This window comes from Helobdella robusta (assembly GCF_000326865.2).
Source record: "Helobdella robusta unplaced genomic scaffold HELROscaffold_6, whole genome shotgun sequence".
Lineage (NCBI taxonomy): Eukaryota > Metazoa > Annelida > Clitellata > Rhynchobdellida > Glossiphoniidae > Helobdella > Helobdella robusta.
Window position 1 is genome coordinate 3,183,947 of NW_008705330.1, and position 19,913 is coordinate 3,203,859.

General features: G+C 34.4%; 3 protein-coding genes across 3 annotated transcripts in view; all 3 read left to right on the plus strand.

The window, feature by feature from the left end:
- Positions 1-288: 288 nt before the first annotated feature.
- On the plus strand, positions 289-1,005 carry HELRODRAFT_164276 (hypothetical protein; the record flags this gene model as incomplete). Its single annotated transcript, XM_009029253.1, has 1 exon — positions 289-1,005. One exon carries the CDS (start codon positions 289-291, stop codon positions 1,003-1,005), a length of 717 nt encoding a protein of 238 aa, XP_009027501.1.
- Positions 1,006-3,088: 2,083 nt separating this feature from the next.
- HELRODRAFT_164277 (hypothetical protein) lies at positions 3,089-6,233 on the plus strand (the record flags this gene model as incomplete). Its single annotated transcript, XM_009029254.1, has 5 exons — positions 3,089-3,116; positions 4,482-4,624; positions 4,688-4,800; positions 5,369-5,372; positions 6,120-6,233. 5 exons carry the CDS (start codon positions 3,089-3,091, stop codon positions 6,231-6,233), a joined length of 402 nt encoding a protein of 133 aa, XP_009027502.1.
- Positions 6,234-9,192: 2,959 nt separating this feature from the next.
- Positions 9,193-19,913, plus strand: part of HELRODRAFT_107767 (hypothetical protein) — a 29,638-nt gene continuing 18,917 nt past the window's right edge. Inside the window, exons 1-11 of the mRNA XM_009029255.1 lie at positions 9,193-9,353; positions 9,961-9,989; positions 10,427-10,534; positions 10,712-10,832; positions 11,033-11,060; positions 11,508-11,708; positions 12,980-13,109; positions 15,658-15,795; positions 16,032-16,123; positions 16,539-16,647; positions 19,817-19,878. Coding sequence (XP_009027503.1) covers positions 9,332-9,353; positions 9,961-9,989; positions 10,427-10,534; positions 10,712-10,832; positions 11,033-11,060; positions 11,508-11,708; positions 12,980-13,109; positions 15,658-15,795; positions 16,032-16,123; positions 16,539-16,647; positions 19,817-19,878 — 1,040 coding nt within the window. The 5' untranslated portion in view covers positions 9,193-9,331. The remainder of the gene's footprint in view (positions 9,354-9,960; positions 9,990-10,426; positions 10,535-10,711; positions 10,833-11,032; positions 11,061-11,507; positions 11,709-12,979; positions 13,110-15,657; positions 15,796-16,031; positions 16,124-16,538; positions 16,648-19,816; positions 19,879-19,913) is intronic.

Here is a 19,913-nt window from a genome sequence, read left to right on the forward strand (position 1 = left end):
AAGTAAAATCGTTTTATCAAATTCAACTTACAGAAACAATTTTACTTAACAAATTAATTTTGGTTAACAACGACAATTCACTTTATTCTAACTAAGTTTGGACGTCACTTCTTTCAAAGACATGCCAATCAAAGTAACAAACGTTCACGTGATTTTTTGAACTTTCTTTGTTCAATTGCTAAATAAATGAGGAGTTGGTAATGTTTCGAACATTCAATCATCAGTCTGGCTCGAAGTTAGAAGTGTTTAATTTGAAACATAAGGAGTTTAAATAGAAATCAGATCGTTATGGAAGCCACAAATGCAATCGTATTGAGAAATTGTTTTAACGAAGTCATCAAAAATTACCTGAATGACTTTATTTCAAAAGAAATTAGACCAGACATTGCCAAGTTAGAAAGATATTTGATTGATAACAACTGTGAACTACCAAACTGTGAAGTGAAAAAGCTTTCGAATATGTTAGCTATAGGCCAATCCAATTTAGTAGATATCATAATCCGAACAATGTCACATTTCAACTCATTACCAGTTGATCGTCAGTACTCTTTAATGAAGATGTTACAAGATTTTTATTTTTCTAGTGTTTTAGCGGAAGAATCATTAGATCACTATATAGACGTGACGATGTCGGCTGATGGCTTTAATTTCAATGGAAAATTTTTTTACAGGGATACGTTCCGTCACGAGAAAATAAAGAATATGAAATATTTTCTGCCGTACATAGAAGACAAGTTTATAAACGAGGAGTGTTGCATATGCAGCAAAGAGTTTGTGCAGAGTTCCTTCATCTACGAAATGGTTTGCAGACACGCATTCCATTTCAAATGTTTGGACATGTGGCTCGAAAACAATGGCAGTTGTCCATATTGCCGCAAAGATATTGTCTCCAAAAAGGCGAAAGATTCAAACTACTTCATTGAGGATAAAGAAGATGGCAGTAAACTCGTCCTCATTTACATCCTGACTAAACCTTATCAGTATGAACTTAATGATAATATATAACGTTCAATGTCTACGACAAAAAAACGGGCATTGCAAATTTTTAAATTTCATGATATCGCTATTCTGCTCATTATTTATAATGTTTTAAATAATTTAAAATGTGATTATATTCGATGTCAATTTACTTTTATCTTTGATGAATTAAGGAATCATTTTAAATTTTGAAGTGAACAATTTTTTAATTTTTAAGTTGTCGTTAGTTTAGATTTCGTTAACGGAAACTAAAACAAGCGAAATGGAAACAAAATGTGTTAAAAAACGAAATGTATACGAAAATTTTTCAAATAACTGAAACGGAATTGAAACGAAAAATTTTTACAAAATATTATATGATGCAATCTATAATAATCTTTGTTTGAATTTAATTATTCATATATCCATTGCTATCGATTGTCATTTCTCTACTACCGTGGTTCCTATGGTTGAGATCGTGGACGTTGAGTATTGAAATTGTGGCACATTGTCTCGATTTTTTATTATTGATTTCTTTAATAACTTTAAGTATCCGACCGAAACTGGATTTTTTTGTTGGCTGAAACCGAATCCGAATCTTCAGGCACATTCCATGTTTTGACCGAAACTTTTTTAAAATGTTAAATTATAAACCGTACATCAAAATGTAGCACATGGTGTGCAGTACATGCGTCGAATCAAATAACTAAGGGGATGTCCACAAAGGATATCACGCTTTTTTGATATTTTTTGACCGCCACCCTCCCCCGTGTCACAAATCGACCAACCCCCCAAAAATAAGCATGTCACAAAACTTTAGCCTCCCCCTCTTCTTAGTGAAGAGTCATTAAACAATGTAATTGTTCTATGTATTTTATTTATTTTTATTGATATCGTAATAACGAATGGCAAGTTTATATGACGATAGTTTGACATCTAAGTGCTTTACCGTAGTTAAAATATAACGAATTAATATTAACTCCTACACCCACACAGCGGTAAACTTTAACGATGGGATTTACCTAAATTTGACTCTTCCTTTAATTAACGTTCATGAGCTCGCTAGAAAACTTTAACATTTATTTTGCGCATATTATGAAAGAAATTTTTTTATTGTTTTGTTTATTTAAAACAAAGGGACGTCACACTTGCGTGTACCCCCACTCCCATCGTCACAAATTGTCACAAATATTTGAACCCCCTACCCCTCCTTTGGAAACGTGCCGGTCCCTAACAGTGAAAAAATAGTAAATCAAATTTACTATTGAATGTTTGTTATAATTCCATATTGATGAACATGATGCTGAAGATGGAGATGATGGTTTTGACGACGATGATGAAGAAGATTATTGTGATAATTTTTTAAAATTTAGGTACTTTATTTATTTTGAAAAATATTGCAAATTGTTGTCTGTGTTTTCCAAGTTATTCCAAACGTTAATTAACTACGCGATTGGTGTGTAAAAAACAAAATTAAACAAGTCTTTTGATTGCCAGCCGTTAGCCAAATATAAGCAGATAAATTATTCGTCTATTAGCCGCCAAGGGACGGTTTATCAAAAATGAATTCCGATAGCTTAATGGAGCATGTACGTGTTATTCTAATATTCCGGCAGAAAATATGCTAACAACACATAAACTCTCTTAACACTCTTTAGCGCTTTATGCTAATTATCACATATATATATATATATCTATTATATATAGCCGCCGCCAAATGAAATTTATTCAGTTTTTTTTAAATGAAAAACTAATGTTGGAAATAAACTCTGTTCTGTATAACTTTTTTTTTATAATTTGCTAGTCGAATTTTCAGCTGGGATATTTTGTTAGTCAGTCGAAACTTCTAAGAATATTTGGCTGACAGGTCTAGGCAAAGCGCAGGTAGATAGGGAGGAATGTTTGACTTGATTGATAGCGTATACTTAGATTCTTAGAATATAGATTTATCCCATGATAGACTAAATATTTAAAAACTAAAGTCGAATCGTGGATGATTTCATGTTTACATACAAACAACAAATTCAATTTTGATAGCGGGATTGTTGGAGCGGACCGTACGTACTTCTTACACTTTACCGGTTATATAGACGTCATTTGTTTGCTTGTGCTGCATGTCCTCTAGTTAGTCATGACGGCCAAGGTGGGTAGAGTTTGCAGTTAGTGTTTTTGTGTTGTGTTGAAACTAGTTTTCCAGTTTTGTCTATCAACTTCTCTGCTTCTTGATTATGAAATTTGAAAACATTTCAAAATATGAGTGTCTGAAAAAGAAAATGAATGATTAATAAAAATGAATCCTTGAATTTATGATGTTTTTCCTCTCCAATTAATATTAATTTTATTTTGAATTAACTTATTTATATTTTATTTATTTTATTTTTTATACATATGTGAAACATGGTATCTCTATTACTATTTCCATTACCTACTATCTTACGAAAAAACTAGTACTAATACTAAACCTAACTGAATGATTAGTCATTAATTAATTAAATCAATATAAAAATTAAATAAAACAATAGTAGTATTAAGATATTAGTCACTCACTCTACTGTTGAGATGTAAAGTAAAGTTAAATGAAAATTCCAATTATTCTTTCTAAATTTGTTCACAGCACAGATTCTGTTACATTACATTACATTACAGAAGTGTAAGTGAGAGAATCTCTAGATTTATTCCATTCTTATTCATTTCCTTATTTCTATTGAGGTAGATATTATTTTAATAAAATGAAAAAATAAGATTTGAAATAAACTCTGTCACATTATTTGTTTGTACTGCATGACTTTATTTTATTCTTTGCTATAATAGTTATAAGTTATAATTGACCCTTGCCACAATAGCTATATTATCCACACCACATGACACACATTCACGTTATCACGTAATGTACACACTTGCAAGCAGCACATTATATGGGTATGATAATCTTTGAGTTTCAGATTGACAATATTCTAGCCTTCTGCTGACTAAGCTAACTGAGTGACCAACTGGGCACTGTTTATTCATGAGGAAATATCCAAAATATTTTAAAATTCATACTAATTACTAAAGGTGTTAAACTTCAACTTTAAAAAATTTAAAATTGAACAAATGAGAATAAAAAATGTTTTTGAAATTAAATTTGTTTTTCATTATATTATTTTGCATTTTTTATATTTTTATTTGTAATTTTTATATTTGCATACATCTTTTTTTTACTTTTCAAACTATTATGCATAATTGCATTAGTTATTTATAGCCTCCTACAACTTCTAGTTTTCATAAGTTCTAAATGTCATTTATGTTGGCATTTAATAATGTTTCATCAGTTTTTGTTTGCTTGATGGCTCAAGTGTGAAACCTCTTATAGTCTGTGTTTTTGGTTTGAAAGTATAAATTGTTATGTGGCTGAATTATATATTTTTTTCATTTCAACAGAAATGTTGTGACACTTTTTTGGAAAAGAAGAGACAATTGGGTAATATTTCATCAAATTCTGTTTATTTTTAAATCAATTTCATTCAATTTGTTTAATTTTTCAGAAAATTTGCAGTTCACCCTGAATTCTGAAGAACAACATTTAGAAAAAGCCCATGTTGGGCTATTGGCAAAGATAGAATTAATGAATAAACAAAAACAAGAAATTGTGAAACAAAAGGAAAAATTCATTGAGGGCAGAAATTTGGTATGTAAAAATTTGTTATTTATTGTTGCTAACTTGAAAATTTGTAAACATGTTCTTTTTTAGTTGAGGAAGCAAGTGAAACAATTTGAAAACTTGAAAGCATGCATTGCCAATATAGAAGCCAATGGAAAAATGAAGAAAGGAAAATCTGCCGTTGATGATGCTTCAGATTTAATGTCAGTTGTGCTGGTGATGTTAATTTTTTCTTTTATTTTAGGTTGACAAACTTTGAAATTTGCAGGAGCACTAAAATGATCAAAATTTGTGATCTCAGACATTGTTTAGTGTTTTGTTATATACCGTCAAATTAAGTTGTAGTCATATTAATGTCATACTGCACGTCATACTGCATACTGTGTAGAGTCATACTGCATGCTAGCATGTTTCTCAAAGCTTCTCACTTTTGCAGACAATTTCAGTATTTCAAGTATTTCAATTTCAGCTTGCATATACACTCTAAAGAAGCTATTTTTTTTATAAAAAGGCACATATTATATATACCTAGGTACACTCTTTTTCATTCAAATTGTTTAATATTTTTAGATTTATCTTTCACTTAATTTCGTTAATACTTATTTTAGTTCCAGGTTAAGGCTTTTACAATCAATCACATGTGTATTGTGGACCAATGAATGTTCTCCAAATGAAGGATGTATCCTTTTTAATGTAACTAATAAAATTGTTACATATAAAGCCTCACAATTTAATTCTTTTTTACTATGGTAAAATGATAATGATTTCTAGACTGGTCAGTGGTATTCCTATTTAGCAGAGTGTCAGAGTCGGAGTTCGGATTCGGTTTTTTCATCTGACTCCAGAAAATATTATAATTTTTTTTTTCTGAAATTTTTTTAAAGATGGTGTTTTTCGTGAAATAAATGTGTTTAGCAATAGGTAATTATTTTTAATACTGAAAATAAATGCTAAAAAATGTCAATAAAATCATGTAATTTTTTTCAGTGGTGATAAAAAGGTGAAATTATGATTGAAAAATTTAAAAATTTTTTCTGTATGTCTTAAAACATAAAAATACCGTAATTTTACTTAGAAAAAAATTACATTGAGTGATTTTAAGCGTTTTTTAGAGTATTTTTTATTTACTAGTGATAATAAGGTAAAATTATGATGCAAAAGTTGAAAATTTTTTTTGGGGACCAGGAGTCAGAATTTTATGAAAGGCCACAGTCTGATTCGGATAATTTTCATCTGACCCTGACACTGCTATTTAGAATGTTATTGAATTGTTTGTCTAATGTATAAATCCTGATACTTTCATTAGTCATTCACCAAATTTGGGTGCTTTTTTTCAACAACGACTGTTAATTTATTTTAAATGCATTTTTTAACAATTGTAAATTATCTGGAAGTTATATTAAACGTTTGTTGTCTTTAAAAATGTTTACATGGAGTTAACGTTTTGAACTTGAAAAGTGCGTAATATTTATTTGGCTTATTGGATTCATACTTTTTAGATTTTACATTTCTTTAACCAAAGTCTAAATTAGACATTGCGGAAATTGACAACCTTGAAAACATCAGAATTTCAGATGAAGAAAGGTCTCAATATTCTATATCAAACGAAATATGGAATTTGATGAAAGTTAAATGAAATTAATTTTTTAATTTTTTTAATTTACATATATATATATATATATATATATTTATATATTTATTTATTTATGAATTATGATGATTTTTCATATTGTTTCCGCACCACAATTAATTAGTAAGTAATTATTTTTATTTTGAGTGCTAGAATTTTTTTATCGTTTGTTCATATATGTCTTATTTTTATCTATGTAAGGATTTTTAAATATACTTCATTTTAAATAATGATTCAACAATAATAATCAGCAATTAAAAGTATCCACAATAATCTCAGATATAAATGAAAGGTTTGAGACCGGTCTAGGACTGTTCAAATCATTTATACTCATGTCTTGCTTTTTTCAACACTGGAAGAATAAAATGTTTTAATTTCAACTTTAACTGAAACACAGGTTAACAAAACCGGTAAAAAAAATGGAGAACAAGTTGACAAGCTGCTTGAATATGTTCGCCGGCAAACAATTCAATCAATCAATCTTCGTTTTGCGTCCAGAGTCCCGGTTCCCCGATGTAGGACGTTGTTTTCTTTGCCATCAACTTTTTGCACCAAATTAGACAATCAGTTGTATCCATTTCATTTAAATTTAGAGCTTTCATGTCTTGCTCGATTGTACCATTTATTTTTGAACAACGTTTGTGACTCCGCTGGTTACACTGCTGACACTTGATTGAATTGTTATCTACACCAGCTTTACAAACTGAACATGGCCATCGTCCAGTAGCTGTGGATTGGATGGGTTCACCAGTGTTCATTGCTTTGGTTTTGCTGATGTTGACTTTGAATCCATGATCGGCGAGTCTGGTGTTCCAATCTTCAAACATCTGTGCTGCTTTCTGCTCAGACGTGGCTGTTAAAACGATATCATCAGCACATATTAGATTCCAAATGTCACCAGTGCGTATCGGTTTTGTGATTTCTTCCATCACAGTTATAAATAACAGTGGACTGAAAATCGAGCCTTGGTGAACTCCAGCGCCAATGTCAAATGCATCTGTGTTTCCAACTGTTGTGCTGACAAGAGTCTTAGTATTCGTATACATATCCATCACAAGTCGAACAAGATATTCTGGAATGAGTTGTCGACGTAGACTCCACCTGATCGCTTCACGGGGAACTCGATCAAATGCTTTTTCAAGGTCTACAAAAAGGTGTGATAGTTGTTGATGCTTTGTGAGGTACTTTTCTTGCAGTTGCCGAAGGATGTAAATTGCATCAATTGTTGATTTCCCCGCTAGGAAACCAAATTGATAATTTCCGATTGTGATGCACGACGTTAACCTTCTCAATGATTTTCTCGACAATTTTCAGGGAGTGTTCTAACAGATGTATACCCCGATATGATGAACGGTTAAATGGATCACCTTTGTCTTTGTATAGCGGGGCTGTCATGCTATAATTCCATTCAGTCGGCATTGAGCAATTTCTCCTGATTTCACGGCAAAGTTGTAGTAACGTTTGGATACCTGCAGTACCAGATGCTTTGATGATGTCATTTGTGAGTCCAGAGGGCCCTGCTGCCTTTCAATCCTTCATAGCTTTCAGAGCTTCTGTAAACTCCTCTACAGTGATGTCTGGAATCGGACCTTCGATGGGTGGAGCCGGCAAACAATCCTATGTGAACGATTTAGATACACGTATTACACTAACTACTTCATCTTCAGAAAACATTCGAAAATAAGAAAATAAATTTTCATCTCTAATTCCCAAATCAGTAAAACTTGGACATCTTGCTTCTTTTGTCGAATCTCTAACTTTATTATTTTTTCTTCAAAGAGATTTAAGAACTTTTGAGCTGAGTGATTAGTCGTGTTTTTTAAAGCATTCTTAGAGTTATTTTTGCACAACAATCTATTAATAAAAGCCCATAAGCGTTTCGGGTTGTTACTATTTTGACAAATTATATATTTCCAAGCAGTGTTTCTTTTTTGCGCAATGTATAACTCTTCATAGTTAGAGCACTAACACGGTTTTTTCTATCTTTATCATTCAACGTTTTCTGTATTCTTTTTCTAATTTTCTGCATTTCGCTTTCATTTTTCGACAGAGTCAAGCCAAGGTTTCAACAAATCATTTCTAACTTCAATCCCACGAGAAGAAAGCATTATATCAATAAGTTTTTTCATTTCACTATTAAACAGCTGCAACAATTCATCAGGATTCATCATAAAACGTGGCTTACTAATTGGCGAATTTTGGACCAAGGAAACAAGTTGATCATGATTCATTGTTTCCAAAATCGAACAGTTTTTCTCATTCTTGGTTTTACATCTTGTTTCGTTGATAGATGCGTCGAAAGCAAAAAATGATCCGAGAAATGACTGGAGAAACTTTGACCTTGGTAGGAAATGAACTAGAAGTAACAATCAATTCCGAATTCCTTCCTTTTTTATGAGTTGTGTCAGAAGTTCTATTTATTAAATTAAAATGTTCAAAAACATCACTTATCGCAGCAGCACCGTGGTCGTGGTGTCTTTCCATGTGCTTATTGAACTCTCCAGCAAATATAATGTTGTTTTCAATTAATGCAATTACTTCCAACACAGACATGTTCAACAAAATACAATTGTGTAGGTGAAATCGATCCAGGTCTGTACACATCCAGACAGACAATGTTGCTGTTGTGGATTTTTAACTTTGTGGCAAGGGCTTCAAAATTAACAATACTCAGTAATATAATGCATTTGAAAATGTTTTCTAAATTAAATAATCAAACCTCAATGAAGTGGATCACTGTCTAACCTGTCAAAATCAAGAAAACACCACCTGTCAAAATCAAGAAAACACTTCCGAAGATTGCTGGCAAGATGCGCTCTTTAAATCTAGTATACAATAAAACATTTTACATGTATATTATATATTAATGTATTTGACGCTCCAAGTTACGGGAGGTAAGAGCTGATAAACGTACACTGCATTGCATATATATGTTAAATGAATTTTTAAAATGTTATGTCTATTGTTTTTTTTAAACAGATGAGCGACATTTAGGAGTTTCAAGAAAGTGCCGTCGAAATTTTAAAAAACTCTTTTTTGGCGAAACTTATAATTTGTCGTTCTAAATAATTACTTTTTTAAATCAAAGTTTTAGAGTATTAATCATGGCGACTCCAGCTACGACTAGTAAGTTTGAGATATTTGTTTTTTTTTATAATAAAATAAATAATTTTTCAATTTATTTTTTTAAATTTTAACTTCTTAAGTTTTAAAATTTTTATTTAACGAAATTCGAAAGTGAATAAAATACAATTTTATAAATAATAAGATTCACTCTATCATATTATTTCTTTAAAGTGTCCAATGCAATTTGTTGAATTTTGAATTAGGAGGATTAACATTAATAAATTAATTATTTATTTATAATTTATTAATATTTGATTATTCAGCAAACTAATATTTAAATTTTTTAATGATAATAAATAAAAAAATTGGTTTGAGTTAATTTATGCATTAGATTAGTTTTTAATATAAATAAATAAAACTCAAACCAAAAAATAATAATTTTTTGTGTATAAAAAAATAAATAAATAGAGACTATGTCACTTTCTATATCTATGAGTCATAGATTCTATGACTATTATAAGATAAACTATAAAAAGTTTTAATAATTAGTTTAACTTATTATTTTAATTTCAATATTTTACCAATTTTAAAAATAATTTATGATTATTAAATTCAAATAAAATAAAATAGGAATTATAAGATTCTAATTGTGTTTATTTTTTTTCAGATCTGCCGATTTTAGATGTGCCTAAAAAAGTTAGAGTTTTAAATTTATCATATATCTGTTTTATATATTATTTTTGGTAAAATTTACATTGAGAATTCACATATGGGTCTCTAACCCTAACTAACTGCTTAATGTTAATTTTAAATTTCACTTCTCATTAGATGTCCATTATTGAATTCTACAAATAATTAATAAGCTAGCATAAAATTATGTACTTTTTTGTTTGATTATTTAAAAAAAATTTTGCCATTTAATGATTTTTGAGCCTTTAAAATCTCTTTTCAATAATTTTTTCATTCTTCTCCTTATTTTTAACAATTAATATTAATAATTGATATTCAAATTTACAATCAACTAATCATTTTTGTGATAATGTATCATTAATAACACTTTATATAGTCTGCATTAATGTAATATTTTTATGAGATTTATTTAACTATGGCATTTAAATTTCTATTTCTATTAGTCTCCCTGGTCTGAACACAAGTCACCAGATGGCAGGACCTATTATTACAACAGTGAGACTAAGCAGTCGACGTGGGTGAAACCTGATGAATTCAAAACCGAGGCTGAGGTTCGTACATGGCAATTGGTTCTATCTTACACATTTTCATTATTATTTATTTTTCTTTTTTTATTTATAATTTTATTTTATTTCAATTTTGTGTTACTACATTTTCTGTTTTTGATTTAATTTCATCAAATTACAAATGTATAATTTAATTTAAGTTGCTATGGTTCTATGTAACAGTTGTTGTTATCAAAATGCCCTTGGAAAGAACACAAGGCTGATAACGGGAAGGTGTACTACCACAACTCTCTAACCAAAGAATCCAGATGGGCCAAGCCGAAAGAGTTGGAAGAGATTGAAGGTTTCCTGTGCCGGCTTGCACATTTAGTCAGATCAAAATTTTATACAAATTTTGCAATAAGAAGTTTGCTTGCAATGATGCATTCACTTTTTTAGAATGTTGAAAATTTCCATTCTAGAAATGTATGTGAGTGAATGAAAATTATGTAAAATTTTGATGGTCTGCTTTTATTTGAATTTATTTGAATTTTTCATTTTTAGCTCTAATGGCAAGTCACGATAAATCAAAGTTAGTAGTTCTAATTAATTAATTTTATTTTGTAATTAATAGTATATTTTGCATCTCTACATTTGCTAACTAGAATAATTTTTATTATAACTAAAATAATTTTTATTATAACTTAAAAATATTTTATTTTAGCTAAAATAATTTTTGTTATAACTAAAATATTTAGTCAGCACTCAGCATAACTCCATTTTATTCCTTCCTGAGATGTTTTCATATTTTTTGCACAAAATTTTACAATCTAATTTGTTTAATTACTTCCTTGCTTCCGTTCTTTCTATTCATCTTTTTTTATTTTGCATTTGTGACATTGCATTCTGCAAGTTTTTCATTTGTAAGTTTTATTTATTAACTATTTGTTAATATAATTGTTTCCATTTATTTGTTGGAAGTTGTTTACTTTAGTTGTACAACCATAATAATTTTGTAATTTTAATTCTTCACTAACAGAGTGGAAGCATCAGCACCTCAGCAGCAGCAGCTGACGCCAGCAGCAACGACGTCAACATTTTCCTCATCTACATCATCCTCATCTTCATCTACTTCGTTGAAGCCATCTGATGCCATTGAGAAAGCCATGCAAGCCACACTTGGATCCATTGAAATGCCTGTGCAGTCTTCTGCCACTGCTCCTCCAGTCACTTCCACAAAGTATTTCATTGCTCCATTTATCATTTTCATTGTCATCTGCTGCACTATCTTTCACTTTTTTGTTTTTGTTAACTCTTCCCATGGTTCATGGCATTGAGGTCATCCTATATGGCTGTACAATATTAATGGATATTTATGGACATTTGCACAGTTAAAATAATTGAATGCAAATCAAGAACTTTATACTCATTCTAAAAAATCTTATATCAATCATTTATTTGTTTTATTTGGACGGCATGATGGTGTAGAGGCTAAGGTGTATAGCACTGCTACTGCAGTGACTGGTTTCAAATGCAAACAGATACCTGCAATGAGTGATGCATTGATTCACTTGCATTCACTGAAGTCTCTCATTAAGTGGACCAGCCGTTTGGAATAGTCTACCAAGTTATCTAAGACAGCCCGAACTGACAGAAAAATCATTTAAGAAATTATTGAAATCATTTTTGTTTTCATTATAAGATTTTGTTTAACAGTAGCAATTCAACTGTTTTTATAGACAGTGCTTTTGAGAAACATTTTGCTTGTAATTAGCGCTATACAAATTTTCGAATAATAATATTAACTTGCATTCGTTTCTACTGTTGGTTTGTCATTGGTGCCTCTGAGATATACTAAAGAGGGGGTTGTAAAAAATTAAATATTAAAATTAATATAACGCTGGCGACGGACTTATATTCAATTGTAAACTGGGTACTTCATTCTTTAATTCATTATCTTAATGAATATTTTATTATGCTATTTTGACGGCAACGTGATGGAGAGTTTCAAGCTGCAGTGGCTCTGTTCGAATGCAAGAGGTTGCTGATACCTCTGCGTAATGCAGTAATTATGGGCGCCGCTGTAGTGCCTGGCCGCATTCGATTGATTGTTTCCGCCTGTCACGTGCAATGCATCTGATGCTCTATTTCACGTCTATTTACACCTCTATTCTGTGTGCTTGTCGTTGAGACCTCTGACAAATATTGAAGGGAGAATTGTAATAAATAAATAAATTAATTAATTAATGATAATTAATTAATTCATTAGAATGATTTAATGAATTAATAAATAATTACCATTGTTTTTTTTATTTTCTCATTCTCTTTAGGTGTTTTTGTAATTTCATAATTTTATTTGTTTTAAATTTGTAATTGTTTTACTTTTTCCACTACTTCTTTAAAGTAATCCAAGTTTATAATGAGAATTTAATTTTATTAATTTTAATACATTGAAAGTTTTATATTGAAGTGTTTGTTGCGTTGATATGATTATTATTGTTCATCATGCAGGTCTATTCCTGAGCCAGCCGACCGAGCACACTCAGAAAAACCAAACAGCACAGACGTCAATAAACAAGAAGCTCTGTTCTCGAACAAGAAAGACGCCATTGATGCATTCAAGGCACTCCTCAAAGAGAAGGTACGCCAGAAATTAGTTACGTTTCTTATCTTTTCTTATAATATCTGCTTCAAAAATTGTTTACTATTCCCATTTTTTAAAAGACACAAGCATCAGATGACGAAAGCATCAGATAGGTTAATGAAAGAAATGGAATTTGATGTGAGTTCGAGGAAAATGTTCAAAGTAGCAAAGCAGTCAATGAGGGATAGGAAAGATGTTATAGGGAATGGATGTGTTTGGGATGGATCTGGCAAGTTGTGCATAGATGAGGAGGAAAAAGCTCAGGTGTGGAATGAGCTCAGGAAAAAGCTCAGGTGTGGTTGATGAATGAAGAGAATGAGTGGGATGGAGATGTGGAATCCGCGGTCACACACGGACCTATAGAGAAGGTGACGATGGAGGAAGTAGAGAAAGTAGTTAAAGAAATGAAACTAGGTAAGGCTACAGGGGTTTCGGAAGTGGCGGCAGAACATATAAAAGCGAGTGGGGTGATAGGAATTGAAGTTATGATGAGAATTGCTAACAGTATGTTTGATGATGAAGGTATACCTGAGGATTGGCGACACAGTGTGTTGGTGCCGTTGTATAAGGGCAAAGGAGATGAGAGATTGTGGGTCATATAGGGGTGTGAAATTACTAGAGCACGGAATGAAGGTAGTGGAGAGGGTGCTTGAGAGGAGGTTGAGAAGTATGGTGACAGTTAATGAAATGCAGTGTGGGTTTATGCCTGGTAGGGGAACGGTGGATGCGTTGTTCATGGTGAGAATGTTGCAGGAGAATTATAGAAAGAAGAAACGAAGATTGTACATGTGTTTTGTGGATCTAGAAAAGGCTTTTGATCGAGTACCGAGGAAGGTCATTGAATGGGCGTTGAGGAAGAAAGGAGTGAATGAGAGACTTGTTAAAGCTGTGATGCAGCTGTATGAAGGGGCAAAGACAAAGGTGAGGGTTGGAAGGGGGATGTCGGACGCTTTTAGTGTTAAGGTAGGAGTGCATCAAGGATCAGTGTTTCTGTTTGCAATTGTGATGGATGTTGTGTGTGGAAACATAATGGAGGGGTTGTTATTTGAGATTTTGTATGCAGATGATTTAGTCCTGATGGCTGATAGCTTGGAAGAATTGCAGTTAAAATTTGACAGATGGAAAAGTGTTATTGAAAAGAAAGGGTTAAAAGTTAATATTGGTAAGACGAAGGTAATGGTGAGTGGGGAAGGTGGGGAGCGAGTGATAAGTAAAATAGACCCCTGTGGGGTATGTGACAGGAGAGTGAAGGCTAACTCGGTGTTGTGTATAGGATGTCAGAAATGGGTGCATAAGAGATGTAGTGGTTTGAGGGGGGCACTGAAAAAGGTGGAAGGCACGTTCAAATGTAAGAAATGTGTTCATGGTGTGATTAATAGGACGGACGCAAGGACGGGGTTGAGTGGTGGTATTGAAAGAGTGGAAAGCTTTGTTTACTTAGGGAATAAGCTGAATGCGGATGGAGGATGTTTGAGCGCAGTTACGGCTAGAGTTCGTGTGGGATGGATGAAATTTAGGGAACTGGGTGGGGTATTGTGTGGAAAGAAATGGTCAGTGAAAATGAAAGGGAGGGTATATAAAGCATGTGTGAGAGCAGCGATGGTATATGGTGGTGAAACTTGGGTGTTGAGGAGAGAGGAGGAAAGTGTACTGCAGAGGGCTGAAAGAACTATGGTGAGGATGATGTGTGGGGTTAAAGTGAAGGATAGGAGGAGTAGTACAGAGCTGATGTCAATGATGGGACTGAATGAGGACATTGTGACATTGATAAGGAGATCGAGATTGCGGTGGTATGGACATGTGTTGAGAAGGGATGAAAGGGTCGGGGGCGTTGGAGTTCGAGGTTGAAGGAGTGGTAGGAAGGGGTCGTCCGCGATTGGGATGGAGAGAGCAGGTGGAGAAGGACAGGGTGAAAGCGGGGTTGCGTGATACTGAGGCGAGTGACAGATGTGGATGGCGTCGAGGGGTATTTCGGTTTCATCATAGGTAGCCAAACGGCAACCCCCGATCTCGGGGAAAATGCCGTCTAAACGTGTGTCGTTATTCCCATTTTTTAAAAGCATTTTTTTTTATTTCCTTCACATGTGGAGCACATCACTTTCATGATATTTTTTGAAGGCTCTTTTCAAATGTTCCCTTAATAATAACGATTCCACTTTGGAAATTATTTGTTTCGTCTGCTTGTTTGTTCTTTTTAAACAAGTTCCAGCAAGATCGCATTCACTTTAGTTTTTGTTCGTTCATCTGTCAAACTGTTTCAACCCGTTGGTCAAAACTGAATATAATTAAATTTTACTATATTTCATGTGAAAGTCTAAAAACGTAAGCAGTGGATGATTTTTGCATGTGGAATATTCCACCAGTGGTGGTGGCTGATGTTTTGGCATTCTTTTGTTGGGCATATTGAGGGCGATGCTATTGAGGAGTGTACGGCGATGGATGATGCTGATTATGATAATAGTGATGGTGCTGATGATATTGATGATGATTATAGTGATAATGACGATGATAGTGATGACTATTATGACCGAACTGGCACATTCAGGGAGTTTCATCTCAGTGTACTTGGGAGCAGGCAATGAAAATGATCATCAATGACCCACACTACTCCGCTCTTAAACATCTCAATGAGAAAAAACAGGCATTCAATGCATACAAGACGCAGAGAGCCAAAGAAGAAAAGGTTCATCTTTCTTTGCTTGGTGCATGTTTATGTTGATGTTCTTTAGGTTTGTGGATGTTTAATGACAGTATTGATAATCACGGTGATGATGAAAGTGGTCATCATAATGAGTTAGTCAGAGGTTTTATGGTAATGATAGTGTTGGCGTGTTCTTGCTACTGGTGATAATGACCATTTGAGCGGAAGCATGGTGACGATGATGGTGGTGATGATGATGATGATGATATACTGAACAGGAAGAACATAGATTAAAACTGAAGCAGGCAAAAGAAGATTTGGAGAAGTTTCTGATGTCCAGTGATACGATCAACTCTTCAGTTAAATACAGGTTACCTTCCAATGCATTAGTATTTCGCTTTACCTGGCGTGGTTATTGTAACATTATGGCAAAGTACGGTTGAAAAGGAATTAACCTGCAACGGCTTAACAAGCGTTTTATTTCATTGAATATTTCTTTAATTTGTTTAAATGAAGCTACGTTTTAGCATATTAATGTCTCTGAGAATTTGCTATCTGGTTTGTTGCAACATTTTATTTATAACCATTAAACCAGCTTTGTTTAACCTATGGGTTATTTATTTATTCGATTGATTCGTGGATGGATTGGTTAGTTGATTGGTTAGCTGCTTAAATTTTTTTAGGCAGCAAACATGTACTTCACACGTTTACATGTTCACATGTTTACGCTCGTTCACATGTTTATACATATACATGTTCATCTGTTCGTACATGTTTACATACAGGAAGGCAGAAGCGCTCTTGGGAGATTTGGATGTGTGGAAGAATGTTCAAGAAAGGGAGAGGAGGGAGATATATGATGACATCATGCATCAGCTGGAAAAGAAAGAGAAGGTGGGTGACTATTAGCTGGTCGAATATTTGCGTGATTTCTTGTCCATTGGTTGATTGTTTGGTGGTTGATTGAATGGTTTGTTGGTCAGTGGCCGATTTGTTAATGTCTGTCAAATTAGATTGGTCGCTGTGTTTTTGTTAATACCTGATTGTATGCCTCTGCATGATGATGATTAGCCATTTAGTCGAAGTCGACTTTCGGCCACTTTATGGATCTGTCTTCTCCATGCGTTCCTGTCCTCGACGATTATTTTGAGTTCTGAGATCGTCATTTTGGTGGCCGATGTGATTGTATCAAGCAAACGTATTCTTTACCGAAAAAGGAGAGTTGTTGTTTGACGATTTTGCACTTAAGCGACATTTTTGGCTTGATACGGTCCAGGGGATACGCAGTAGTCTTCTCCAACACCAAAGTTTAAAAGCGTCGATCCTTCTTTCCGCTTTCTTGATTGTCCAACTTTCACATCCATAAGTTGCTATGGGAAAGACAATGGCGTTGACGAGTCTCGTTTTCGTTGCAATGCTCACATCCTTGCTCCTCCAGATTTTATCTATTCCTTGCATTGCAGCCCGGCCGAGTGCAATCCGCCTTTTGATCTCTGGTCCAGATTCGCCGTTTCAGTCAATTTTGGCTCCCAGGAAAATGAAATCTTGTACTGTCTCGATCTGTTCATCGTTGATCTTGATGTTTACTGCATCATTGCATGCCGTTGTCATTACTTTCGTTTTCTTGATGTTGAGGTACAGTCCCATGCGTTCACTTTCCTCTTGAACTCGTTGGATCAAATATTTTAGGTCTTTCTCACTTTCTGCGAGTATAGTTGTGTAATCCGCATATCGCAGGTTGTTGATAGTCCTACCTCCAAGTTGGACTCCGATTGTGGTCTCGTCCAGATTGCATCGTCGCTTGATGGCTTCGGCATATAAATTAAACAGAGCTGGGGATAAAATGCATCCCTGCTTGACGCTTTTACCGATTTTGAACCAATCGGTGTTACTATACTATGTTCTGATAGTTGCTGCCTGATTGGAGTACAGTGTTTGTATCAGTTGTTCAATGTGATCTGGTACGCCCATTTGTTTCAAACACGTCCAGAGTTTGTCATGGTCCACACAGTCGAACGCCTTGGTATAGTCAATGAAACACATATAGACGTCCTTCTGGTATTCTCTAGCTTTCTCCATGATCCAGCGTAGGTTCGCAATTTGATCCTTCGTGCCTCGTCCCTTGCGAAAGCCAGCCTGAACATCTGGTAATTCCCGTTCCATGATTGCCACAATGCGGTTTTGTATAATCTTTAGCAGGATTTTGCTGGCATGGGAGATGAGCGCGATAGTTCGATAGTTGGAACATTCCTGTAGATCGCCTTTTTTAGGAAGAGTGACGAAAACTAATCTTGTTCAGTCGTTGGGCCATGATTTTGTGCTCCAGATTTTCTGACACAATTTGGTAAGGATTTTGACTGGTATTGGCTTGAGTAGTTCTGCTGGTAAATTATCCGTGCCTGGGGCCTTCCTGTTTGGTAGTTGTTTTAGAGCCCAACTGACTTCTTCTTCCAGGATGTCTGGTTCCAGATCAATCTGTTTGGGTTGAACAACCAGTTGGATTGATGGATTGCTAGCGTATAGCTCCTCTGCATAGTCTCGCCATCGTCGCTTGATTTGCCCCTCTTCTTGCAATATTGTACCATCACTGTCCTTGACGGTAGACACTTTGCATGTCGTGAATGATTTTCTGGCCTGCTTGACATAGGTAAAAAGAGTACGGGTATGACCGTGTCGGTTCGCCTTTTCCAGTTCCTCGCATTGGTTGTTCCAGTATGCTTCTTTGTCCTGTCTGGCCCTTTTTTGGAACGCCGCATTGAGTAGTCGGAATTCCTCGATGTTCCCCTTTGCCTTGGCCATGCGACGATGCTCGGCAATCTTGATTGCTTCGTCCGTCAGCCACTTCGATCTTTTTATTGATTTCTTGAACGGGATGATTTCCTCTGCTGTTTTTCCCACGATCGATTTGATTTCCTCCCACATTTTGTCAGGTTCTTCATTGAAATCGCTGAATGCCTCAAATCTGTTCTATATTTCTACTGCGTATTGGGCGGGGATGTTGTCTGTGTCAAAGCGGCGTAATGCTTGAGGTCTCTTAATGGTGCTGAAACGAATTTTGATTTTAGCAACCAGTAGCTGATTATCGGAGCCGCAGCCAGCGCCTGGATAGGTTTTCGTTGCTAGTATTGAGCTTTTCCAGCAGCGCTGACATAGGATGTAGTCGATTTGGTTTCGATGTATACCGTTTGGTGCTGTTCAAGTGTGCAGCCTTCGTTTCTGCTGTTCAAACCAAGTGTTCATGATCCAGAAACGATTTTCTGTGCAACATTGGATCAGGCGATCTCCTGCGTCATTTCGTTCACCAAGACCAAATTTGCCGACGACAGGCAAGTCTTCACCTGATCCGACTTTCGCATTAAAATCTCCCATTACAAAGATTATGTCACGAGCTGGGATCTGGTCGATTGTCTCTTGGAGTTTGGTATAGAAATCTTCGATGTCTTTCTCTGGTGCATCTGCTATTGGTGCATATGCTTGTAAAACCGTGATTGAGCGGGGGCTTCCAGCGATGCGTATGGATATAATTCGATCGCTAGCAATGATAAAAGAGTATACGGCTTTGCTGACTGCTTTTGTTGCGATGAATGCCACTCCATTGCGTTTGAGGGTGTCGTTTCCAGAGTAGACGACGGTGTATTCATCGCTTTTGAAATATCCATTATCCGTCCAGTGAAGCTCGCTGATGCCCAACAGATTGATATAAAGTCGTTGCATTTCTTGCTTGATGATTTCGAGTTTGCCTATGTTCATGCCGCGAACATTCCATGTGCCGATATTGTTAATAGTTGTTGTAAAACGTAGTCGCTTCCTTTTGCCTCTGCATAGTGGTTGGCAAGTTGATGACTTCTTGATGGTTGACATTGTTCAATGGATTCTGGTTGCCCTTTCTAGTAATTACATAATTGATTGATCGGTTAATCATGGCTTATTGATTGTTTGATTGATTGATTGTTTGATTGATTGTTTGATTGATTGTTTGATTGTTTGATTGATTGTTTGATTGATTGATTGATTGATTGATTGATTGATTATTACCAAGCCTTCACTGATTGTTGATAAACAGGATGATGCCAAACACTTGAGGAAACGCAACATTCGAGTCTTCAGTGACATCCTGGACAACATGTCAACCTGACGCACAGTCAACGTGGGTGAGCACA